The sequence below is a fragment of the Alligator mississippiensis genome, chromosome 7, assembly GCF_030867095.1.
Source record: "Alligator mississippiensis isolate rAllMis1 chromosome 7, rAllMis1, whole genome shotgun sequence".
Classification (NCBI taxonomy): Eukaryota; Metazoa; Chordata; order Crocodylia; family Alligatoridae; genus Alligator; species Alligator mississippiensis.
In genome coordinates, this window is record NC_081830.1 from 88,357,701 (window position 1) to 88,384,647 (window position 26,947).

General features: G+C 53.7%; 1 protein-coding gene across 1 annotated transcript in view; it reads right to left on the reverse strand.

Annotated features, from left to right (window-relative positions):
* Positions 1-1,598: 1,598 nt before the first annotated feature.
* MB21D2 (Mab-21 domain containing 2) overlaps positions 1,599-26,947 on the reverse strand; it is a 55,918-nt gene continuing 30,569 nt past the window's right edge. The window contains exon 2 of the mRNA XM_014607101.3: positions 1,599-3,694. Coding sequence (XP_014462587.1) covers positions 2,430-3,694 — 1,265 coding nt within the window. The 3' untranslated portion in view covers positions 1,599-2,429. The remainder of the gene's footprint in view (positions 3,695-26,947) is intronic.

Below are 26,947 nucleotides of genomic sequence, written 5' to 3' on the forward strand. Positions count from 1 at the left end.
TGAAGTTTTCATCCATGAGAGCAGGCCAGGGAAAGCCAAGGGCAAACTGCAAGTGATGCTCACCCTCCACCAGCTGTTTAGCAGGCTGTTGAAGTTGCTGGTCTCTGTTTAAATCCTAGCAAGCCGGCGTCCGCATCACAAAACACGGCGTCTCCAGCTCACTTACGCGGGTGCTTTGGACAAGCATCCAGATGCCCTTGAAAACCTGGCCCCATGTGCTTGAAGCAGGTGTGCGAGTGGAGGGCAAGGAGAGGACAGAGGCAAGGATGCACCTGCAAGCACTGGGTAACCTTGTGCAAATCCTCCAGCAGCCCCTGCGACAGCCTGGACAGGCGTTTGCTGGGGACGGGGGACTGGCGTTCCAGGTCCTGCACGGCTCGGCTAAAGTCGGGACGTGAAATTCGGTCTCCGGGGTGCCAAGGAGACCCTGCCCCAAGCTGCGGAGCAGACACTTCTACGTCCCTCCTTCTTCCCAGAGGCTCCTTGCAGAAGATCCCTGCCTGGCTGCACCCTCTCATGCCTGCCATTGCCGTGTGTTTGAACCGAGACTAATGTAGTGCAACGACCGTAAGGAGGGTTGATCTTGCCCCTAGGTCTCCGTGCAACTGCAATTGCAGCCGCTTCAGGATTGACCAACAGCCCTTTTTAGACCTCTCTGGTCGACCATAAATGCACATTTTAGCACTGACTCTCTGCAGGTCCAGGGGACCCCGGGGTCCCTTTTCTCCAACACGGGTATTTCAGAAGCAAAACCCTTTTAAGAAATAAAATCTTACCAACAGTCTGACAAGGCAGTGCTATCCTTACACGAAGAAGCTTCTTTCTACCAGGAGAGCTGCTCAGAAAGAGGGACGTGTTTTCACCAATGTTATTTGTAAAAAAAAAAAATAAAAAAATCTCATTTTTGTCAAATATTTTCAAGGCCCCCTTCCCTCCACCAGCTGACGATGAATCCTGCAATGAAGCACCACGTTCACCCTGGAGAAGCTGCTCTGATCGGACCAGCGAGCACGAACTGGGGTTTTTGAAGGAAAGCCTGGGTCACCTTCCATGGCACGAGGGCATTTTTTGCGAAGACGGGCCGTCATGGGCATGCATCGTAACCCGCACGATCACAGGGACAGAGCATTGCAGCCGTGGGACATTTGCACCACCGTCTTGCCTCTGCAGGTTGCCTTTGCACCAGGCAGGGCTGCGTGCGACCCGGCAGACCCCTGCCCAAGTCAGGAGGGTCTCCACTGACACCGGTGCAGCTAAAGCAGGCGTGGGTTACTGTCGGGCAACAAACCTGAGAGAGGAGGGCCGGCGCTTCCCTCCAGGACTAGACGGGGCACTGGCTGTGAAACCAGTTCAGTGATTTTGCTTTCTCGTGACAAGCAAGCCAAGTGAGAGGGGACACATCATGTGTCAAGACCATCACCAAGGCAAAAGGCTGGTGTCCTTAGACAGGACAGGGCTAATTAATGAAAGCAGGAGACGTCTGTGAGTGCCCAAGGACCCAGGGGTCCCTGCAGACAAGGAGGGGGGCGCCCAGCTGCTGCCAACATCGAGCCCTAATACCAGATGCGAATTCATGAAAGAAACACAAACAGTGGGAGTGAGGTAATGGCAAAGATTTCATTAGTGCAATTAACATTGATAATGGTATGTTCTTTAATAGAATTTAAATAAGGCTTTGAATAATTACACACACTAAAACTAACATCCCATAACCTTATTCCGCATGGAAAAGCAGCAGAAACAACCTTCTGTACTGTACAAGGTCTGATTATGAACAATTACATTCAAGAAAAGATGGATTCCCTCCTTCCCCCCTCCCCACCCCCCCAAAAAAGTTTGTTGCATCGTCAGTGTTAACGTTCGTTTGCTCCCTCGGCGCGAGAGCGAAGAGCTGAGACACAGTACGGAGGCCCGTGGGTTTGGCCAGCTAAAAATACCAAGTAGCACTTCCCTACCTGGGGTCTCTCCCCATTTCTTTAGTGATGGAAGCTCCTGGAAAGAGCAACTGGATTTTCTACGTGGAGGAAGGGGATTTCCCCTCTGCCCACCCAAAATAATTGTGCATAATTATGGAAGCCGGTGGGGTGGGACGGGGGAAGAAAAAGACATGGGCATGTGCGTTTATGGCTCACATTCTCCATTAGAAACTACACACGAACAAAGGGGGCTGGGAAGGGGGTGGGGGGGCAAGAACCAAAGCAGCATATGAAATAGTAATATACTGTTTCAAAATCTGCACCGTCCTGCAGAACCAGGAGTTATAACTTATTTGTACTGTTCTCAACAGATCCAATCTACGCTGGATATGTAAAAAACGCCAGACAGTCACCAAAAAACCAACCAACCAACCAAAAAAAAAGGAAGAATCCCTACACATTGTAAAGTCTTTAAAAAAAAAAAAAAGAAAGAAAGAAAATGCCAGCGAAAGCTCAGAAAAATTTGTCGTCGATTCTGAAATGAGGCCTCGTGACGTCGTCTGGGTTGATGAAGACAGAGATGGATTTCCCTGGGTTTTCAGTCACTAGCTGTTGCAGTTTTTTGGCTAACCGGTCGTCGGGCTGGTTGGAGTCCCCGCCGTCCGACTGCGGGGAGGGGATGCTGGTGGTGCTGCCTCGCCTCTGGAGCTCGAGCGTGAGCCGGTTGGCCGCCTTGACGTGCTCGATGGCAGTTCGGAGGTGTTCGGTGGGATCCGAGCGGACCGAGGACAGCTTCCGCGCGTGCAGCATCACCGTCTCCTCGGAGAGGTGCTCCAGCATGTTGCACTGAGGGATGAAGTAATTGGGGCACATCTTATTGACCAAGCAATGCTGCAGGTCGTCGATGAGCCCCAGCAAGAAATGGGCAGCATAATCCTCTTGGGCCAAGTAATTGGCAGGTAGCCTGTCACAGGCCCAGAGCATCATGCTCCGCAGGTGATACGGACTGATGGCTTTGGGCCGGGAGAGGAGTTTGATGATGATCGCCTTGCAGGCCTGGTAGGCTTGCATGAGGCTGCTGGAGATGCACTTTTTCAGCTGCACTTCGCTCCTGGCGAACGACAGCCTCCACTCGTTGTCCTTCTTCCCCTTGTAGGAACATGCAGGCACAAGGTAAAACCCACTGATGACTTCCTCCTCCGTAATCTTGCCGTCCCAGAAGTGGTTCTCCATCAGCCAGCTCTGGGCCACGGCCGGCCAGCCTTTGAAAGACACCACGGGGACAATGTCATACAGCATCCGGCTGCTGCCCACTCCCAAGATGATGGAGATGATCGTCCCGTTCTTCTCCACCTTCTCTACCTTCGGCATCCCGCGCTGCGGCTTCTTCTGGATCTCGGACAGGACGATGCTGATGGAGTCGTAGAACCAGTCCGCCACCTTCGTCGGAGAGAAGAAGTAATTGGTCGCCCCATTGATATGGTCCACGATCGTGCAGCAGTCTTTCCACTTGCTTATAGTGCCCTCGTCAAAGAGCCGAAGGCTGAGCCACGAGTGGCACAACGCCGAGTGCCGCATGTCCAGCGTGACCGGCTGGTTTCGGTCGTGCAGCTTCAGAGCGGGCACCAGGAGGGTGAAGTCCATGTCGTAGTCCGTGCCACGAGCGTACACGTTTAACTCGTCGAGGTCGAGATCCACCACGCCCTCCCGGACGCCGCCCGAAAGCAACAGGTACTCATTGGCTACTGGGAGCTTTTGGTCCAGTTTCTGCACCATGCCTGCAAGAGAAAGGAGAAGTCATTGCAGAAAGCAGGAGGGATTTGGGGAGATCGCACTTAATGCGCATTAAAAGACTGCATGCATCAAAGAGGGCGTAAAACGAGCACAGGAACCCATCACCGCACTTGACGGAGATGTTAGACACGACGCCTCCTTGTCAAGTGCAAAGCCAGCCCCTGTTCCCATGGACCTCAACCTGGGGGTGCGGCATTTGAGTACAGCAGGTCAGGTCCAAGCAATATACTTAGCAATATGGAAACAAAGGCGTGGGCACACCACCCAGTTATATAAATGCAGCCCTCTTAAGCCATCCTCAAAACCAGTGTTGCAGCTATCTAGATATCCTGGCATCCATCACGCCGGTACCCACATACGCCCGACCCATTAGAAATGAAAAAAGAAGATATTATTAACACACTCCTCTCCATTCTCCCACGAGCCGATGGGGTTTGTCGCATCTACTGCATGCACCAACCCGGCGGTGGACGCACACATATTTTAGTTTGCATGTAAATGAAACTCCAAAAATGCGCCCAATTCAAAACCTCGCAGAGTGCCCCTTGCTACCAAACAACTTGGAGGCAAACAGACTATTCCAACTTTTCTCTGAGCCTAATCTGCATCTCAAATGAACTTCAAGAGATTTTACCTTCAACTCTCCCAGGAATATCAACTTTCATTTCTACCCAGGAGAACTTTTACAATCTTTTCTTGCATGCCTGAAGAAGGGTGCTTGTGCTTGAAAGCTTGCAATTAAAGCAATTTTTTTTTGCAAAAATCTAGTTGATTTAATAACAGATATCACCCCTGCCACAACCTCTACCACGAGTCCTGATTCTTTGCTACCAATACACCCAGACCCTACTTTGCTTTTTAGTAGGGAGCAGAAAGCAGAGCAGCAAATCAGGCAGGGACCACGGGGCAGGGAGCAGACTGCAGAGCAACAAATCAGGAAGGGAGCACAGGTGGGGCAGGCAGAAGGGGACAGAGTGGCTCTCAGGGTGGGCATGGGGCTTAATTTGTGCCACCTGCCAAAAAGGTTGGCCCCACTGATGCAGAGCACATCTCCTGAAGGGTCCTTAAGCCCGGTGCAGGAGTTTTCAGCACCCTTTTTCATGCTATAGGACACCCCCATCACACACACAAATAAAACAAAACTATTGTCAAGTTCTAAAATGCATATCAAATTAAAAAAAAAACCAAAAGAAACCCAGGATTTTTTCCTGCAGTGATCATAAAACCTGCAGAGTTGTTACAGCTCTGACCCGGGCGAGATAAACCTCCCATCTTGCATCCCAAACAGCGCACTGTTTAAATGGGTTTAAATCAAGGCTCCTGCACGGTTACTCCTGCATGCCGAGGGGCAACACTTTGACGTTTCTGGTGTCGACGGTTAATTAAGTTTGAGCTCCGTGGACGTGGCCTAGCAGGGGTGAAATGAGGAGGTCTGTGTAAATGCAAGTGGGATTCATCTCCGTACAGAAAGCCCGGAGGAAACGCACAGCGTCGGGGACAGGAAGGGGGGAGCAAGAGATCATTTAGAAAATACCAGGCGCAAATGCCCCCTGCACACAACACACCTAGTATGAGCAACTACACACCCGTCTTCTCTTACAGCCTAGGAAGGCAGCAGATGAGTGGACTGGACACAGAAGCCAAAAAAGCCAGCAAGCATTTTGGAAAGACCCTGCTGCACCTGGCAGCATCGCCTCCCTCCACCCTCGAAGCCACGCTCCACCCCGGTTAGATGCAGGTTTGGGATCAACCACGTGCGGGCTGTTACTAACAGCGAGGCGGTATTTCGCAGCCCGGCTCTATGGAGCAGGATTTTGGCTGGCACAGCCAAACCAGAGCGCTGACCCGCTTCCCTCTAACCCACTGCAGCTGGAAACATTCATCAAGGACAGCCTCGCAGCGGGGAACACGGCCGGCCCGGAGAAAGCGCTCTCTGGGCAACGTGCAATTTCTCTGGAGATAAAAGCTCCCCGCCGCTAAGCCAGGCTGCAAGAGCTCAGGACTTGAAAGAGGAAAGGATAATAAACTACCAGCAGGTCTTTGCTTCTTAGAAATCTGGATCTATCAGCAGATCGCAGACGGAGCACATTAATATGCAGACGCGAGCTTGGAGAGGTGGCCCAGCAGGCTGTCAAGATCTCTGCCTGACAGCCAAAGCCATCAGGCACTTGTCCCTTCCTTCTGGGAGAGGACCAGCTATTCAGGGACCTGATCACGAGCGTGTGCTGGCCAAAATTATCTGCGGTTCGAGCCTGGAGCCAGGGAGAGAGTCCTTATTCGAAGTCAGGAGCAGCGTGGCCCGGCCAGGTTCAATCTAGAGCAGTCCGCGATGGCATCCTTTTGCTGGGAGGAAACAGCCGAGCCGGCCCCATACAACATCCAGCCTGGCCGTCGGTCTTTGCTAAGCATTCGCACCCACCCCCAATTTGCAAATCTGTCCCGTGTGGGAAAACGGACAAAGGCACGTCCGAAGCAAACAGGATGTGGAGTGTGCTACGCCGGCAATGGGTTTCACAACTCCCCGATACACAAACCTGTGCACAAAACCGGGGACAAACTTTCAAATGCAAGACTTTCTTCCTCAAGTCAGACCTTGGTCGAACCTGAGGAAGGAAGTCTTGCATTTCAAAGCTTGTCCAACCCCATATGCCAACTACGCCGGGGGTCCAATAAAAGATATCACCTTAAGAAATCCTTGCCTCTGTGAAGGTGACACGTTTCTACCTACCCCAAGCTGCTCAACACTGACACGGGCTGAATTATCCTTTTCTCTTCCAAGTCTCTGAGCACTAATGCTTTTGCATGCCAGCCTTTCACTGCAGCAAGTGGAAGTACCTGGGACTACGGTGCCTAGTCTGAACAGCCAGTTCAATGGGGTTGCTGTGGGTGTGTGGCACACGTGTGCATACACACTCGCTCTACAGAGAAAAAATGGTTTCTGCTTGAAAAAGACCACAAAAAAATATCCCTCAGCTTAACTGCAGACCCAATTTTCCCCCATCCAAAGTCTGGTCCCTTTAACAGCACAAAGAAGCACCTCTTTGGCCAAACGGACTGCATCCTACATCCTCAGCTGGGCCTGGGATGCACGAGGCACAGAAGATACCCTGTCCATTAAACAAAAGCAATGCCGAGATGACCTCGATCCGTTCCTGTACCTCCGGAAATGTCCTCGTGCCGCCATCCTGCGCGTGCCAGCAAACAGGACTTTACCGTTCTCTCTTCGGCTTGCAGGAAGCACCACCGTCTTTCCAGACACGTGCATTCCCCCAGCTTGGGGCTGCCTCCGCTACACAGCACCGAGGAAAGCAAACCCTGACCTGGGAAAGGGGAGACTGGCTGTTGTAACAAGCCCAGCCTGGCCATGCTGGGCTAAATCCTGCAACCTCCAGAGCAACCCGCAAGTGCCGGGTCCCGAACGATGCAGAACATGCTGCAAACCTGCTGCCTGGGGCGGAAGCACGGGGTCTGCAAAGGAGGCAGCAAAGCCAGGCCCTGCCCAACCCAGGTGATGCCCGCAACCCCTGGGGTCCCGTGCTCCCCACTCCAACCCTACGTGCATCTCGTGCCTTGCCGGGATGCGAGGCAAAAGGCAGCTGAAGACAGGCCCGACCCCAAGACAGTCCAGGTCCAGAGGGGCAGGGGCACTGATGGGGCTGCTCGGGAAGGAAGGGGATTTCTTTCCTCCGACCCTTCCCAGGAAAAGTCAGACACAAGGGAGCAGGAAGCCAGAGCACGTGGCCTGCTGGCCGCTGTCCCCAGCCATTGCTCCCCATCACAGCACTTCCCCTGCTTGCCTCGTGGCTTCCCCATCAAATCCGACTGCAGACCGTGCACCCGGCCACATCACCTCGGTGGCTAAAGACAGCCGTGGCACACACCCGGCACCTGCCTTTCAGCCCTCCTGCGGCTCCGACGCAGCCCTGCCGCTCGCTGCACAGCTCCAGCCCGCGACTGGAGATGCCCTGGGGCAACGGGAGGCCCCAGGAGCATTTGCAAAGATTTCTTCCATCCACTGCCCCCCGAATCTGGGTCGTGGCTAGCATTTGGAGCATGGGATGGAGTCAGGACTCTTGGGTCCTTCTCCCAATCCTCCCAAATTTTCGGGCAGGCCTTTCACTCCCCCAGCTTTAACAGCAAGCCTTTACACGTCTTCCTGCTGCAAAGCATGACCCCTCCGGCTGCTCTGCTGCAAAGCGCTCAGAGGGAAACTGCTACCTGCACCTTGGGCAGCATGAGTTTGGGCACCGTTTGCACAGCCGCCGGCATCTTGGTCAGGTCTCAGCTGCTGGGAGACAGGCCAGGAAACGTGGTTAGGTGCTGAAATCTTCTGTCACAGGGAGAGCAGGTGCTTGGCTGTTCCTTGAGAAACCTCTAGGAAAACAGCGGATCCTGTAACCAACCTGCCGGTGCTCCAGGAGGAAACATTTTTCAAAGGAAAACAGTCGTGGTCACGGTCGCCTGCTTTTACGGTAGTGCTGAAGTCCATGCACTTCTTTCGGGGTGGGCTGTGGTACCTGGGATAATGCAAGGCGCTGCACGAGGAAAGGCAGCAGCCAAGCCTTCACTTCCCTTGCTGACTGCAGCCCTCTGCGAGCAACACCCGTTTCCTTGCAGCGGGCAAGCGGGGGGCTTAGAAGAGCCCGTAGCTGCTACGCACGTTGCAAGCAGCGGTAACAGGAGCGCTCCAAGCAATGGGGGTGAGGGAGGGGGGACCTGGCAGAGAGAGGGGGCCACGCCACGGTCGAACCCGAGAGGCAAGTGCAGGACCGCATTCAGGAGCCCCATCCATTGCTCTTTAAGCTGTGGTGAGGCTACAAAAGACTGGCTTTGAAAAAAGCAGCCGGGTCTGTAACAGTGCCTTATGCTGAAAAAATAAAAAATGACGATCTTAAAAGGTGTCCCAGTTTCCTCCAGTCCCACGTGCCCCCGCAGAAGTTTTGGCGGCTGCAGCCACTCTGCGCGAGCGTGTTAGTGACAAAAGGTGGGGGGGCAAGGGACTCCTAGCCCAGGTCCGATTCTGGGAAGCGGAGATCACCGCTCAGACACTGGAGTTACTCCAGCGTTACATCAGCAGAGCCCAGGTCTGAATCTGGCCCTGGAAACCTAGCAAAGAAATGGACCCGCGGATCAAACTGGAGTTGCACTTTCTTTGGGGGGGGATGCATGCCGGTGTAGGGAAGAAGGACCCGAGATCGGAGAACAGAAACCAAAGCTGAACACAGGGAGGTTGAGGGAGAAGGTAAATCCAACAGCCCAGCACGGGACATCTGGCCTTGCACTTGCTTTCCTGCCGCTTTAGCCTCAGAAGTTATTGACCCAGGAAATAATGGAGACTCTTCTAAAGCAATGTTATTGCAGCGATGGAAATGCCCAGGCAGGACAGCACCAGCGCCAATTCTGGGTCAGCGACCCGCATGGTCCAGGTCAAGAGTGATCTTTGATTGAACAGTGCAGGAGATGCACTCCTCAGACACCCGGGTTTGCCTGGCAGCAAAATAAAACACCTCAAATTCCCCCCTTCCTTGGCCAAAAAACACCATAGAGCACGGCTGGTCCCAGCGAGGTCGCTAGAAAACACCTCCTTGAATGCAACTTCCTGGCTGGGATGATGGAGTTGGGGCTGGTCCAGCTTGGAGCAGGGGGTTGGACTAGTTGAGACCTCCCGAGGTCCCTTCCCACCTGAATTTTCCATGAGTCTATGACTTCTTACAACCAAGACACCAGTTCTGAACCCTATGCCCACCCCCCAGAAAAAGCTGTTTTAGCTTTATTCAAAAAATATGCATTAAATGAACCCGTTCTCGCCCACTGTCTCCCACCCTCACTGCCACACATTCGCATTTTCACCGACCGGCGTTCTTGCACGCTAGCATCGGGTTTCTATCCCATCCAGAGAGCACAAAACAACTGCAGACACTTCCTCTGCCTGAAGAAGGGGGTTTGTACCCAAAAGCTTGCAAACAAGAATTTTTCCAGCTGTTTTAGTCGGTCTAATAAAAGATACCAGATTCACCCAAGGACCCTTGTCTGCATTAAATAAACCTGCCTTTTGGAAGGGAGATCCAACAGACTTTGGGTCGCTATTTTGGGAACCTGCTTTTCAAATCCCTTGCTGCGCTGGCGCATTGCCACCTTCTGGAAGACGTGCAACACGACGCACGGAGCACGAGCCAGCAGGAAAGGGAAAAAATGCATGGAAAGAGCCGCGAGGCCTGCCAACCCCGGTCCCAGCATTATCCACCCCCGCAACACAGAACCAAAGTCGTCAAATACAACCAAGCAGCCCGTGAGATTTGGTCGATCCTTCACCTCAGCTAGCAAATGTTGGGGGAAGCCTTTTCTTTGCAGCGTTAAATCAAATCCCAGACGACCGCCTCCTCCAGCCGGCGGTGTAACGGGCAGCTGACACGTCTCTTCGATGCCTATTAGGATGGGCGTGGGGGCCCTCCAAATAGGCCCGCAGGGGTACATTTTGGGTGCACAGCTCAGGAAGCAGGTGTCTATGTATCCACGGATGCTCACGTTCATCCTGTGATCAGCCATAACCCCGAGGTCCCTTTCAAACATCGTGCTGGCCGGACATCTCCTCCTAACCGATATTCATGCTGCCGCTTACTTCTCCCCAGATGAAGCACTCTGCATTTATCCGTATCGAACTGCACCCGGTCCCTCTCCGCCCACCTTTCCAGCTTGTCTGGGTCCTCTTGGATCTGCGTCCTATCCCCTAGCGTGACTTTTCCCCATAACTTAGTACTGTCCGCAAACTTGGCCAGCGTGCTTGCCACATCCTCACCTAAATCTTTCATAAAGATGTTGAAGAGCACGGGGCCCAGAACCGAACCCTGCGGGACACCACCGGCCACTTCCCATCAAGACGATGCAGACCCGTCCATCAACCCTCTCTGGGTTTAACTCCTTAGCCAGCTCCCAACCCACCCGACGGTGGACTCTGCCAGCCCACAACCCCCATTTTTTATTTTTTATAAGAGCATCATGGGAGACCATATCAAAGGCCTTTTTAAACTCCAAGTATATGAGCTTGTCCATTCTTGCAGGTGGGGCCTCTGCCTCTGAAAGGCACCTGGGTTTGTTCCTGCACATGCACGAAGGGCCCAGGCGCCAGCAGAGCAAGGCACTGCCAGGCAGAAAGACGATGGAAGAGGTCTGCATTGCAAGGCAAATCAAGGAGGATGCAGCCCGCAGGCACAGGAGAAAGGGGCTTGCCTTGCCTTGCAGCCGTGAAGCCCACCACGGATTTCTCTTCCCCTCTCCTCACTCTCCCAAATAGCCCAGAGATTTTCTCGAGGGGGGCCTGGATGTGCCACTGCCCATGGGAATAGGGCAGGGCCCTTCCCAGGCATTAAGCCTGAGGGTTTGCAGAGCACCTGCTCATTCCTAATCCTGAGCGATTCAACCATCGCATCGTTGCAGGAGATTCTCACTGTCCCGGAAGCAAAGCCCCAGTGGGGGAAATTCCCACCTGGGATATCTCGGTCTCCCCAGTTGTGATCACCGGGTTCAATAAATGCAGGTTTACAAGAATGAGAAGAACAAGTGCTGTTCGTGCTACGTCTGCAGATATTTTGTCCGCCTCTGCCTGGTTAGCACCTTCCTAACCAAGGGACCATCTCCCAGTCCCCGACCTCTGCAGTAAGGCAGCGTCTCCCAACTACAACCTGTCAGCACGCTCCACTTCAGCGCCCTTTAAGACGGATGTTAGACCCACCCTCCAAGCACCCCGCGGTGCACAGCAGTGGCCCGTGGTGCATCACACGTCTCTCCCCGGCTTGCTGCCTGGAGCATGGAGACAAGCTGCAGCCAGGCCACAACTACACAGCTCTTCCCTAGCAGCACGGGCTTGCACACCCAGTGCCGGGACATTCCCGTTCCGAATGGGGAGCACGTCCCAGCGGCTGCAAGCAAGTGCTCAATAAAGCTTTGGACCAGAACAAACCTCTGCCTCCACCCCCACAAAGCCGAGGGAGACCCGGGTGGCTGCAACTAGCTCCATCCCCCAGGACTTGATAATCCCTTGAAATCGCTCGAGCTCGGTGCACGGGCTGGAGGACTTGATCCGCTCCTCAGCTGCATTACAGCTTTGGCAAACAACGGGCTGCGCCTGCTCGATGATCCTGCGGTTAAACCCGTTTGGCTGGGTGCCACGGGGCGGCCGCGAGCACGCTCCACAGTGCAAGCGAGTAGGGTTTGGGGCTGCAGGAGCAGCTCTCATCACGAATTTGGAGGCTCAAAGAACCTACCATTTGGGGTCTGCTCATGGAAATCCCTTTTTTACTCCCTGCTCACACGGTTCGTCTCCTGCAGCCTCCTCCATACTCGGGGAGCGAGATCCCATCAGCGCACGTCTCTGCTGCATGTCGAACCCAGCACGTACCCCCTTGCTCCCCGTGCCACCACCCAGAAGAGTCTGCAACGGGCGGCCCCGTGTGCCCGGAGCTCGCTCGCGCTGCAGGAGCAAGCCACGAGCTCAGCATCACTCCCTGGCCCTGCCAGCAGCCAAAGTCAGATGCAAAGTGGGGTTTATTCATCTCTTCTGAGGTTTCCTACGTTGCTTTCTGCTGTCTTTTCTAGTCACCTGGGACCGCCGGCAGCCCTCCCCTCCCAGCAGACCCGTGCAGCAGGGAAGTGCCACCGATGGGAGAAAAGACCCACAGGGACACACCAAAGCCAAGGGGGCTGAACAACGCTTGGGTCTTTGAGCCACAGGCTAGTAGCAGCTGCCTGCTCCCAGACACTCAGGATCAAAGAAATAAGGTGGGGAGAGGGGAAGAGAGGCTAGATGACCGGTGCAGGGGTCAGCACGGGGGTCTGAAAGGTCTGGGACGGTCCCCGCTTTTGCAAGGAGATGCCCTGGGCATGCTGGCCTTCGAGGCACAGCACGCAGAGAGTGGGGATCCCAGGCTTCAGCTGGCGACAGCCCTCTGCTCTTCCACCTCTCCGCTGCTCTGCTTTGGTGCTGGCCTCGCCGCGCGGTGCCACGTGCTGTGAACACCGGCCGGCACAAATCCGATCCCTGCTCCTACAGCCACTTTACAATCCAAGCTGTCAGGATGGGAAAGAGTCAGGGTCTTTTTCCACTTCCTCCTACCCCGGACAAGGGCTTTGTTCTGCTTTTGGTTGCACTGCCAGAAGTCCTGAAAACACAGGGAGGCAGCAAGCTCCTGCCTGTGCAATTACCTCTTCTATCGGCAGATGGCACAAATGCATCGCTTAGCTTACCACTTGTCCAACCGTTTGAGTTGGTTTAATAAAAGATATCAGATTTACCCAAAAAACCTGGTCTCACTTAGCTTGGGCGGCAGCACGCCGCAGGTGCGTGGGATTGGCAGGGGGAAGGGACCAGAGCAGGGTTGTTATGGAAAAGGGCCTGGGGGGCTTTCACACTGCCGCAGCAAGGGCCAACGTGCCGGAAACCTAAAAACGGCGGGTCCTTGAAGAGCCTGAGACCACACACCTCAGACAGGTATGAGGGGCCTTCAGTCAGTTCGACCTCATGGAAAAGGGACACCCAAGGAGGGAAGGTCAGGCCAGGTCCCCTGCACCCTCCCAGAATAGATAAGGGGCTTCCTTCTCCTATGGGGTTAGCCCGTGTCCCTACAACGGAGGGAGCCCGGCGTGTGCATGTGCGTGTACGAGTGGGACAGCACGGCCATTTACGCATCCCAGCTAAGCCTCGGAGTTTAAGAAGTGGCATTTGTAACACAAAGAGAGGTTTCTGCCACCGCTACTAGACCCCTTGTGCACCCCTTCCATGTTTGCCATTTTACTGCACGCTTCATAGCATAATACATGCCCAGCGGGCACGGACAACGCCCCTCGCTAATCCCATCCAGGAACCGGAACAAGCTTCTGCCGGAGCAGCACCGTTAACCCACGTTAGCAATACATTCCTAGAGGTCCGCCGAGAAAGAGGACAGCACCTTTACAGGGGAAGCTGCAGGGGAAAACCAAGTCTGAAGGACTTTTACTGCTTTACTGAGAAGGGCCTGTAAGCACACATGCGCATACGCACGTGCGCACACACCCCCACCCGCTCACCCCAGGCCTGCACAAAACCTGAGAAACAGGCAAACAAATTCATCTGCTTTCGCTGAAATCTTGAAGTGTTTTACACTAACCCTGAAATATCCCTGAAGCAGTGATAAATCACCCTGAGAAACTGGCATTAATACTATGCAACCACTTCACTTGTTCATCGGCACCTTCTGGGCAGAACGAAACGCAGCCAAAGCAAACTGGCTGCTTCCAGCATGACACGAAACAAGGAGCCCAACACGTCTCTGTTGATTCCCTGCGAGGTGTTACAGGTAGCACGGGATTAGATGACAAATGCCAGGAGAAGGGCAAGGATTTTGGAGACTGTTGCCCCTATGCTATGAATGGAGATTTTGCAGTTCAAGAGCAAAGAAAGGAAAGAAAAAAGGAAAAAGAGAAAGAGAAAAAGAGAAAGAGAAAGAAAAACAGAAAGAAAAACAGAAAGACAAAGTCAAAGAGAAACAGAAAGAAAAAGAAAGAGAAAGAAAAAGAAAGAGAAACAGAAAGAAAAAGAAAAAGAAAAAGAAACAAAGAAAGAGAAACAGAAAGAGAAAGAAAAAGAAAGAGAAACAAAGAAAAAGAAAGAGAAAGAAAAAGAAAGAGAAACAAAGAAAAAGAAAGAGAAAGAAAAAGAGAAACAGAAAGAAAAAGAAAGAGAAAGAAAAAGAAAAAGAGAAACAGAAAGAGAAAGAAAAAGAGAAAGAAAAAGAAAAAGAGAAAGAAAAAGAAAAAGAGAAAGAAAAAGAAAAAGAGAAAGAAAAAGAGAAAAGACAGAATCACTGATGGTTTCCTAAACCAGAAAGTAAAGGTTTTAATCCAGCCTACAAAGCTTTCTGCTACCTGGGACATCCCAGATGAAAAACAATTCAACAGGTAATCCATCTTACCAAGGCTTTGGGGAGCCCAAACAGCTTTTTTAACCAGAGGAATTACACTGCCATCTTGCTGTCTGACTTCACAGAAATTCAAGGGGAAGGAACTCCCCGGAGGGCAGCACGGCCCGGACCGGCAGGTTACGGCAAGGCTCCTCCACAGGTACCTGCAACCCCGGGGTATCTAACACCAGCCATCTGGACCAGCTGGGGTGGCTGGTGGATGCACATCAAATAGCCGCCGAGCCTTTGCTCTGCCAGCCGCCTGGATGCAGCAAACTGCTCAGGGCCGGGGAGGCAAAACGCCTCCGGGACGAGCAGACTGAGCACATCCGCAGTCAAGCGGAAGGGCAGCAGTATGTAACCTGGTACCTAGAGCAACCTTGAGCTGGTGCTGATGCCACTACTGCTGCCTCAAAATTAAACAGGCAGAGGCAAACTTGCACATGCCCTTGCTTTACCCTGCAGACAGACCCCGAACCACGGGCCAATGCTGAGGACCTGGCTACCCAGCTGCTCCCACGCCCAGTGCACTCTCAAGCCGGGGACCTCCAAGATCGACCCCATCATCCTGCTGCTCCTGAGTGCTGCAAGGCTTTCTGAGCCCTGGGACGGGCTCTCCAGCCTGCTGATACGCCCAGGCCAAGCTGTCACTCCTCTGAGCCACCAAGCAACTTTGGTTGAGCTTCGGCAGGAGGCAAATTAGACTGAGCCACCAGAGACCGTCAGGGCTAGAAAGGGCCGGCAGAGACCAGGCAGCCTCTGTGATGGGAACGGGAGCTGAGGACGGATGCTCAGGGAGTCTCTAGACATCGGTGTGTGCCAGAAGCAGCGAGCTTGCACGACACCCGGATGTCACCAGGCGTGGGGCAGGCTTGCAGCAAGGCCACCCCTGCCAGGCACGGAGCTGAGTTAAGAGGATGCTGCTCGGGGAACAGACTTGCCACAATCCTCGTGCCACGAGCAATGCCCACGATTCCAGATGTGGCCGCTGGAGGGCAGGTGACACCCAGGATGCGGAGCTGCCTTCCCTGCTGCTGGGCTCTTCTGTCCTGCAAGGCCCCCGAGGATCCCCATCACATCAGAAAACATGCTGGCCTGACTTTTCCTCCAGACACATATTGAGAGCGGGACTCCGCTCTGCCCCGGGGTCTCGGGTGCAGCTTTCCACTATGCTCCAAGGCTCTTGCAGCCTGCCTTACATCCAGGCAGCCTCTTTGCATCCTCTGAGCACTCAAGCCAGTGGCCCTCATTATCCCCATGTCAGCACCCCATAGGGCTTTTAGGCCAATAGGGAGGTGAAAGCACGGAGCCAAGTCCAAAGGCAGCTTATGCAAAAAGGAGCTGGCACACAAGCGCTCCCACAGAGCGGAGGCTCCCCAAGCCGTCTCTCGCTCCCCACAGCAAAGGGCTCTCCTCTTCTTCCTCCCGATCCCCCCCACAGCAGCTTCTGGATGCTGGGGGAGAAGGACTCTGCCTTCGCTGGGGTCCACGGACAGTCTGGCACACGCCGAGGCACAGATTAGGTTTAACCTGGCAACGGGACCATGCAATGCTGGGACTGATCTGCCGTCCCCTAGGTTTGGTGGAAGACTTGTGGGTGCCAGGCACAGCAGAAGGAGAAAAGCCCCCCGCCCCGAGCTTTACCAAAACGTGCAAAGCAAGTTCCTTCAGGGCTTCACTTTCTATGCTCCCTTCCTCTGCCTCCACCTTATCTGCTCCACGCACCATGCCCCTTGCCTCACATCCTTCCAGGAGCTCTCTCCATCCCCATCTCCCTGCCGTCACAGACGGCGAGCAGCAACAGCAGCCGGGGTTCACCCACGCGCGGAGGGTTTGAAGCCCAACAGGTGCCTGGAAGAAAGAGCAAGCACAGGTAAGCAGAGGAGCCGGCCATGCAGCAGGTTCGCAACCCTCCTCCCTGCGCAGGTAGGAGCAAAGCAGGCTGGAGAAAGCAAGGTATTTAGCAAAACTAGCTGGAGTCAGCTGATCTATTTCCAGCTCCCCAAAATGACAGCCCCTGACAGCACAGAGCTAATCTCCCATCTCTCAAGAGAAATTTCAAAGGCAGGAGACATTTCTCAGTGCAAAAAAAAAAAAAGGGGGGGGGGGAGGGAACAAAATTATATCTTGCTAGCAATTCTGGCAGGTTGGAGACGTGTATACGCAGCAGGATAGGAGCCATTTTACAATCCACAGGCAATTACAGCCGCACAACTTTATTTGATGCTGCTGCTTTCATATCAGCCACATCCCACATGCTGCGAACAGTTAAATGAATCAATGGCAGGGAAGACAAAAACGAAGGAGGTGTTAAGCCAAAGACAGGGCCACTTAAAAGGGGCAGGTCTGGTGGCAGTCAGCAGCCTGTGTTTAGGAGACCTGAGTTTAACTTCTAGCTCGATATAACACCGCCTGTTCTGAGACTTGCACCTGTAGCCTCATCGGTGAGCGTTTGCTAATACATTTGCCGTTTCTGGCCAGAAATCCAGGGGGGAAAAACATCCATCACTTAATTGCATGAAAAAGTGGTTCAGTAAGTTTCTACCCTCTTAGCTGGGACTGGAGGGTGAAGTTTGCAGACCAAGCAGCCAATATTAACCAGCTAAAATCCACGTGTATTCTCAAGAATAGCAGCCATGTCTTTCAGAGGGGCTGAGCACTCACTTTTCCTAAGGATTTTAGAGGAGTAGCAAGAAGCCTCGGGTGCCAAGAGGGTCACGGGCTCCAACCCTTCCAGGCGCGCCCACAGCGGCCGTTTCTCCTTAACAGGGGGTCCCTGGGAGAGACTTGGCCCAAGCAGCTTTTTGCTCTTCTCCCAGCAATGGGCCCTTAGGTCTCCCACGTGGCACAACCGACCAGGGGCAGAGCTCACCGCGGCCGGAGCCAGGTCCTGCCGCCTACCGCACCAAAGCAAATATGGGGACCCTGCTGACTTCACGCAAGCCAGCTCCCAATTTGCACTGGGTAAAGGAGAGCAGGATTTTGCCCCCAAGGGATTGATCCTACCTCGGCAGGCCTGCGTAACTCCCCCAAAGCCAGAGGGGAAAAAATGTGCACTGTGCTGGGGGGAAATGAGACCCCGGTGCTGCAGAACGAGCTTCAGAAATGGCCTCCAAGTGCTTCTTAGGGTACACGTTTCATCAAAACCCTGGAAGGGTTATTCAACCTTGTGCTATTAAAACAGCCCCAAGCCCCTGTTTTAATAAACCCACAGAGCAGGGAGGAAGATGGACAGACATCCCTTTTCCCAAAGGCCCCAGCCCCAGCCTGAATCCGAGGAGGGAACGCCAGGGCAGACCTCTGGGGCCTGCCCCTTTCCAGCTCCACCAGATCTCATGCAAACCCTTCAAAAGAGGGGGAAAAAGGTTGCTGGGAGAAGCGCGGAGACTGTTCTGGCCGTCGGCACCCCCGAACGAAACTCGGGCCGGGCCATGCCAACCCCCGCTGGCGACGGGACAGACTTGCCATTCCTAACGAAGAACAGTTGCATCGAGGGTTTTCAGCTCGGCTCGGCTAATTGCAGATTTAAGACCCTTCCACTTGCGGCCTTGAGCTTCCGCAACAAAAACCTCCCTCTTGACTCAATGGGCAACCTCTCTGCCAGGAGTAGCATTAACAAGCTTTTATCTTGCTGCCTCCCCCCTCCTCCACCCACAAGGGACAGCCAGCTCCCCACAGACGTTATTAGGAGTGGGCTCGGGGCCAGGGATGCTGGAAACCCAGAGCCAGGCCTGGCTGCCCAAGCACACATGGAATAAAGCAGAACAAGCTGGAGCTGGGCCTGCAGCCGTCTGCCAAGGTTGTCTGCCAGGGGGAAATCCCAAAACAGCATGGCCTCAAGCCAAAGGAGGTGGAGGTGGGGGAAGAATTAAAGGGCATTACAAAAGACCCCTCCATCTCCTCTCCCGCCCGGCGTCTCCAGTCCCGGCCTCCCCGCCGGGACCTCCACCGGCATCTGGGGTTACAGCCCCGCCGCCTGACGTCGCCAATGAAGGGCTCGTTGTGCACAAGCCAACCCCGCCGCAGCCCTGGAGAGCGAGTGCTTTCAGCCACACTCGGCCCGGGTTGCATTCGAACCCGCGTCCTAGCAGTCTGGGTTTTATATGAAGTCCGGTAAATGAAATGTGCATCCTTCCAGGGCACACGTGCTGGTGTTTCACAGGGGCCTACCAGCATGGAAACCCAGATGTTTTCCAGCTTGAAGAGAGCCGGGGGGATGACACTTGCACCCCGGTACCTTGTGGGGTGGGAGAAGCCCCGGTGACCGCACGGTGCTGGCAAGGCTTCTGGAAATCGGTGCGTGTGCTCTGCTGACGTGCCCTGGACAAGGGTGGCAGGAGATGCCGCTCTGCCCGCATGGAGGGCTTGGATGCTTTCTTGCCAGAGAGAGAAAGCACCACCTCTGTCCCGACCGGTGAGCACTGCCAGGGCTGCAGAAGTCGGGTAATTCAGGGGCTGCAGCTCCTCCAGGCTTTGCACCAGAAGGTACCAGAGCCTGGCCCATCACCGTCACTCACCAGCATCCCTCTCCTTCTCCCCAGAGCTGGCATCACCCCGATAGCCAGAGGCAGACATCTGGCCCTGGCAGGGATGGAGCGCGCCACTGCAGCCTTTGCCAAGCTGTCGCAGTCGCTCTGCTGCAAGCGGCTGTGTCCGCATGCATAAAGTCCCAGGGAAGTGGGGCTGGAAGGGACCCCCAGAGGTCATCTAGTCCAAGCCCCTGCCTGAGGCAGGATCAGCCCTGTCCATGCTGTCCTATGCAATCCATAATGCAAACTCTTGGTAAAACTACCGTCAGCCTTGATGCAACACAAGACAAGACGTCACACCCCAGCCTGCCACAAGTGAAACAGGGGGACCACGGCAGCCAACATCTTGCTTCTGTAAGAGGTTGTTCAATGCATGCACAGAGCAGCTGAAGTCTCTTCATATATGCTCAAGAGATCCCAGGGAGAAGATCACACCTCACCACTACAGAGGACGGCAAACCCCCCAGTCCGTACCAACCTGACCAATTCCTTCCTGACCCCCACTATGGCATCGGTGTGACCCTGAGCAGAGGAGCAAGACCCTCTAGCCAGGACCGTCCAGCTTTAAGTCCCTGCAGGAGCATTGCTACATCCCCCGGGTTTGCTGCAGCCAGCACCCAATGCCTCCGAGGGAGACCTAAAAACCTCCTGACATCCACTGGCAGAGCAAACTCTTCAGGGAAGGGGAGGTCTCCGGCACCGCTCAGGAAGGAGCAGCATCACGTAGGAGGAACAAAGAAGGTGCAATGAGGTTTCGTGCTTCTCTGCTCCTGGATGCCCATAGCATCCCGCTTCGGGAGACACGTCGCAGACCGAAAGGAACCCAAGCAGGGCTGGGAGTCGGCGGGGCTTGGTGCAAGACAGGCCAGAGATGAGCGGTGCTTGTGGGGTGATGGTTGCTGCAAAGCTGCCAAGCTCTCCACTCAGCAAGTGAAGCAACAGCCTGGGTCTAGCTAAGCTCCGATGCACCAACTTTCCAGCCAGCGTCCTCAGCTGCTCCATGCATTGGGAAGTGGTGCACTGCTACATCATTTACTTTGCTGCCTGTGTGGCGGCATTGGGCTTGCTCTCTGCCGTGCAAATGGAAATGAGAAACAGTTGCTGACTGAACTACATTAAAGAAAAAAAAGAAAGCCACACAATATTAGAAGGAATTTCTCTCTGGCAGGAAAGCCCACTTCAGGCTGCACCCATCAGTCACTTAAAAACTGAACGTCTCCATTGCACGATGCAAACCAAACGACTCTTCCGGCGATGCTGTACCGCGGTGCAGGCGAGTGCCGGTTCCTGGAAAAATCTGGATTTAGTTAGAAGTGAGCAAGCTTTGCTAAAAGGGCAACGGAAGAAATCCCCAGAGGGAGTTTCTTGTGCGGTTTCTTTACTGGAAGCCTTTTCTTTATCAGGAAGCCCGACTCCGTTAGTGCTGGTAACCACCGCGGCCAAATCAGGAAGCGAACCCACTGACAGCCGCAGCGGCGAAAGAGGCCGGCCTCCACTTAGTTCTCCCAAAGAGCCAAGCTTGCGTGCACAAAGAAAGCCCGATCTCAGGAGGTATCTGTAACGCAAGGCTAGCGAAGGAAAGCAGATGCGGGATACATGCAATTCAACCCCTGACGTGTGAAGCCCTTTTAAAAAGTTCTCATCCTAGGACAAAACATGCAACGATGCTGTGAATGCATCACCAATCACCTCCAGATCTATGAATCACGATAACCTTTTCATAGCTTCCAGGAGACACTAGAAAGATTAAAAAAAGAGGAGAGAGGCAGACAGAACAGCTTCAAAGTAAGACATCAGTCACTTCATCCCCAAAGTCACACTAACAGACCCATAATGCTCAATTCTTTTCTGCGAGGGTTCATTACAAATTCTTTTTAAAGTCTCTTTCACGTCCTCCTCCCCTTTTCTTATCCTTGTTTTCAAAAAGACCCTAGGAGCCCAGTGGATTAGAGGGGAGCCGATGGTTGCGAGGCATGAGATATTCAGCCACCCCAAGGCTATTACAGCACAAGGCTCCCACGCAGAGATAAGCAACGGTTTAGAAAAATACTCAAGCGGTTCCAAACATCAAGATGATTTCACACCTGAATGGGAAATACTCAGGCTAATATCGCAGCAGTCATTATAGTCTCCAGCATGCAGCCCTGCTAGCATCCAGACAAGAATACAGCCGCATTCCTCTATAGGATTAGAGGCACTGACCCAAATCTCATTGAAGTCAATAGGATTCTGTCTGTCGACTGCTATGGGAGCTGGATCAGGCCCTGAAAAAGGAGTGATGCAAGGCGATGCCAAAGCACCAACATACAGCACAGCCACCTGGTTAATGCTGTGATAAATGCAATACGTGTGTGTACCACGTGTGCTAGTCCCAGGTAGTCTTAATGTCCCATCCACCCAGATGCGCAGGCGCCATCGTATATATTTTAGACTGGGATCAGCAATGGGTCTGCCGTGCTGTAGGGAGGACTGTTGTACAGCACAGACCAGCTGAAGCACGCTTACACCAACACCACTTCTGCCACCACGTACATCAAGGCTGTCGATGCGCGGGGTTTCCGAGAGCAGAGCAGCAACGGTGAACATGATGAATTTGAAAGAGAACAAACACACACACAAAACGGTTGTGATCTTTACTCTTCAGGAAAGACTGATCTGCAGAACCAGGTAGTAACGTGCAACACCTGCAAACTGCATCTTCCGCTTCCTCCCGCGCGTCTCGGAGGCCGAACACCTCAGCTCTGACATGCAGGACCCTAAGGAAATGCACCCCTTTCTCACCTCGTGCTGGAAAGGCGAGCAAGCCTCACCTATAAGGAGCACCTGGGGGACGGGCTGTGTGTGCAGTGGGGGAAAAAACCCCAAATCATGTAAAAGCAGAGACAACAGGGATCTGTTTCCCTTAGGGCTCGCCACGTCTGCCAGAACTGCTTGCTAGGACTGAGAGTCCGTGCAACACGGGACTATGGAAACCACCGAGCTCAGGCGCTGGGCGAGATCCAGAGCGCGACTGCAGTAGCCAGGGGCATTGCCATCGAACAGCTGCCAAGCCGTCCGGGCCAAACATTTCTGCAGGTTTAAACCCACTCCCGGCAGACTAGCTTCTGCCGCAGGGAAGGTCTCCACGGCTGAAGTCTCGGCCGAGATGGGCAGAGGAACCGCCATCTGTCCCAGGAAGGAGCCAGTCCCAAATGGACCTGAAGCATCAGAGCAAAGAAACTGGTGGATTATAGCATCGAACCAGGATTTTCACACCAGTGTGAGGAAAGGCTGTTACACACTCTCCGAATTGATCCCTCCTTAGCAAAAGGGCAACAGGCACAACGCAGCGCCAAGCAAGCTTTGCAAAGGAGCGGGTTTTGCCGCAAGCCTTTTACGCAGCTCATTTCCCAGCCCGTTGTGCAACGACTTTCTCTCTCTGGCCGAGGCGATGCAGGCCTGGCATCCAGTGCGCTTGCCTTTCCTTCCCGGCCAACGCTAAGCAAGCAGCTGGCACGGCACGCAGGGCTCCTGGTGCCAGACTACGGGGAGCGCGGCAGCTCTGCCACACCTGATGGCATGGGTAGCACCATCTCCCTCTTCCCGAGGGCTGCTGAAAGGCTCCATCTGTTTAAGGTGCAAAGGTATCCTGGGACTGAAGAGACCGAGAGAGGGGTTTATCAAGCGAAGGAGGGAAGAGAAGGTATCGCAGCAGCACGCCGGCAATGCTTACAGGTGCGAAAACTCAAAATAGCTGATCCAGCCGCACAAATGAGCTGCGATGGCATTTATTTTTAAACCTGCTTCTCACTCACAATGCCAGCGTCTGTTTTCCTCCCTCCCTCCCCTGCCTAGCTACGAATAGCTCCCTCAACGCCCAGACAAGGGAGCCTCTAAGCTCCCAAACTCATGGACAGGGCACCAATTTCAGGGCATCCCCCTGCAGAGGTCTCAGCCCGGGCGATCCGTGACAAGAGCTGAAAGCTATTGGGCAGGCAGCACATCTGAGAAAAGTTTGGCATCCAGAGCAACTAACAGCGGCAACCCGAGGAAAGCAAAGCAAGCCGATCGGCAGGAGAGGGGCTCCTGCTCCCACACAGCACACCCCCCGGGCTGAGAGCTCGTTATTTTAAGCCATTTCTAATGCTAGAGAGCAAGATCCCCATAATGCATGTGGCCTTCCCACCCTAGCTCAGAATAAAAAGCAGGATTATATTTAGATCCAAGTCCAGGCAGTCGAAAGGGGGGAAAAATGCATCTCCACCAAGCAGTGACAGCTCTGAGCAGAAGGCTTCCATAAATAATATTAGCAAGAGCGATCCAGAGACACCCACTGCACGCTGGGGGAGAGGAACGCGCCTGGAGACGTACCACGCGCGTGCACTGCCGGCTCATCAGAGCCCACCGAGCGGGCAACTCGGTCCGTCTGCTTTGTGTGTTGCCAAGTTAAAACTGATGTGAGGATTTTGGCAGAGAAACCTGTTCCCAGGACAGACGGGAAGAGCAATTTCTTCGTGGAAGATGAGCGACTGCGGCACCCAACATGCTGTAGGAGCTGCCACGCCAGGCCAGGACCAGCGGTGCATCGAGCCGGTGACTCCGTCTCCAAAAGCAGCCAGCTCTGGGTGCTTCGGGACACAGCACCCATCCTAAACCTGCCTGAGCCCTGGTGAAAGCCGGACTTTCGAATCCATGTCATTGCAACCTAGCTGTCAGGGAACCAGAGATAAGACAGGGCCAGCAAATGCACCCTCCCTCCTCTGGCCACAGCTCACGGGCCACTGCCAGGCCCGGTTACAGGCACAACAGGGCATTGAAAACCATCCTAAAGAACAAATTAGAGAATTTGTGGGTTTGCAGAGAGATGCCAGGGCCTGGTTTCCCCAAGCTCACTTGGGCAACCTTTACCCCCAAGAAGTGCCACCAAAGCCTCCCAAGGGTGGCAGCCTCCATTCGTGGCAGTTCTGCAAACGGGTGGAGGATGACCAGGACTCAAAGGGAGTGGAAGGAGGGAAAGCAAGCCATCCCCAGACAATCTGCAAAGGGCACCGACAGGCTCTCTCCCCATCACATCGGGGTGTGAACAGCACACACTCACACCTTCGAGGGTGCTGAGTGTTAACGAGCACAATGGCAGCGCTCTGCTTTGATAAGGAAGGGCCAGGCGGCACCGTGATCCTCCCCTCCTGGTAATGCCGGGCTCTCCACCAACAGTCAGCATGAAAAGCAGGATGAAGGGGAAGCAGTGCTCAAGAAAAGACTGCTTTCACTCAGCTGACACTGCAACAGGTTATTAGAAGCAATTTTTCCAGCCAGGACATACTGGGCCCAAGGCGGCTACCCCCATAAAGAAGAGGGCAGCACGGTAATTATTTGCAGAGTTTTCTTTCATTTTTAGTATCCTTTAATTCCTTGGTGCACAGCTGAATTTGTACTCGCCACGCTGCATACAAATCTTAGCGCTCTCCTGCAATCCTGGCCACCCAGCAGTCCTAGGAGACAACAGAAAGAAAAACCATCCAAAGTCCCTGGAGGTTTTAATAGAAAGATGAATGCTCTTTAAATAGATTATATTCCTGGAGTTCTTGTTAACCCACAAGATCCAAGAGCAACCTACAAACAAGCCCCTGCCGGTATTCCTGCACCCCTCGGGGATAACGTAGCTGCCAGTCAACAGCACTCGGGGAGACGCTGAAGATGCCTTCGCTGCTTAAAAACAACAACAACAACAACAACAACAACAAAAAGCCCCAAAAAGGCTCATTTTTAAGTCAAGTGTCTCGTGTTAGTCATCTCTCAGTATTCCCACCGGGGTTTGACGAGACACAGGTAGCTTTTACCTTGCAGTAGCTAGGCAACGTAGCAACATTTGCTGCTCTTCAGGTTGCTGATGAAGTAGCTGGCTTGGAAAAGACGATGCATGTCGCTGCCAGCAGCAAAACCACCTGGTTGAGCTCGCCTCGGACACGTGCCCGCGGTGCCGCCCAGACAAATGGACTCTCTACAGCATTTGCTCCCCAAAACTTGTCATGCCCCAGCTCCATTTCCAGCAATGCCTCACCTCAACTACACGTAAAACACGGGCATCTCCCCCAACAGGGTTTCCAGGGGAGGTCGATGCAGCCTCGTCGTAGCAACGTGACCAGCGGCACCGAGTCTCTGCCCCTCCCCGAGGGGAGATGTCTGCGGTTTGGTCACTCTTTGCTCGGGGTGCTAATTGAAGGCCACATCCTTCCCCACGGGTCGGACTGAGCTCTGACCTATCGAGCCTATCCTTAAGGAGTCCAGTGATAAATAGAGACCAGACCACCTTGCCCTGAGTGCTAGTTCATTAAAAACAGACATAAACCAGTCCAACTGCCAAGAGTTTGTACATGCACAACAGGGTTGCCAGCCCAAGATTATTATTTTTTTTTTTTTACTGACAACCTGATTTTTTTTGTTATTTTTTTTTTTTTTTTACTGAGAACCAATTTTTTTTTTAATTGACATACATTTTACATAATGTACATATAGCCCTTCTGCCAAAAGTTGGGTTAAAATTAAGGGTTTAACACCAACTTTCTAAATCTGGCTTGAATCCCCCCCCCAGAATAAAGCCTTACTTGCCCGCAGCAACTGTTTTACACCAAACTGTCCCCTACTTATCCCCACACTCTGTGAGTCCTGACCATATCCCTGGTCATCAGGCTGACTTCCCCGCAGGCTACCCCAAACCAATCACACTCCTCCTGTCTACAGACCCTACCAACCGCCTCTCCTTCCTCCCCGCCCCGCAGCTCTGTCCCAGCTGCCCCAGCCCCTCCCTCTCACCTGGTGCCTTAGAGGATAGAGCAGGGCAGAACTGCTCTTCTCTGTGGACAGTTGGCACCCCAATGCAGGACCCCAGATAGCCACCCAAATGCAGGCTTAATTTCTTCAGCCCCCCCCCACCCCAACAGGAGTCAATCGCAGGCTCATTTACCTACTCTGCTATGCTCCACAGAGCAAGAGAGTCCCTTTGTTCTGCTCAGTTCCTGGTCCTAGGCCCCAATTATCCAAACCAGTTTGGATAACTAGTTTGGGAGGGTTTGGGCTTAGCTGAGCACCCCCTCCCCCTCCAGCCAACAGTTCTCCTGCAATAGCCACGTGTGAGCATGCACACGCACACCCACACCCACACGTGAAATCCCAAGTCATTGTTTGCTTTTTGCTGCCTTCTCCTTTGTCTCCTATTAAACTTCAAAAAAAGAAAAGAAAACGAAAAAAATCTCTTCCCACAGCTCGCATCCCAGGAAGCAGGTCAACTGACAGGGCTTATAAATTGCAGGGCAGCTCTGTTCCCATCACGGCTATCACACGGCAGCTCTGCATCATCCTTATCCTGCTTAACTCTTCCCTCGCCCGAGAGAGCTCAGAGGAGTCACCTTTCTCCCTGCAAGGCCTCTCCTCCTGCCCATCATCCCTTCTCTTTCCGACACAGATGTCCTCCACCTTCTGCTTCCCCGACATCTTCCTGCCACTGAACCGGGGGGATAGGGCAGTGCAACACCGCATGGGAGGGCAGGGAGGAAGAGCTGAAGGTGAGCCTGGACCTGTGAGGGTACGTGGCATGCCAAGGGGGCACGCATGTTGGTGTGCAGTGCAATGGGGGGGCACACATGTGCAATGCAACAGGGGGTGAGGCCTGTGCGTGTGCATAGCATAGGGGTGTGGGTAGTATCCACAGTGTGCAACCTGGGTGTGTGCCCCCCCAGGTAAGACCTGCAGGGCATTCATCCTCCAGCCTCATCCAAGTTGGGCAGCCCTGCACCTCAGC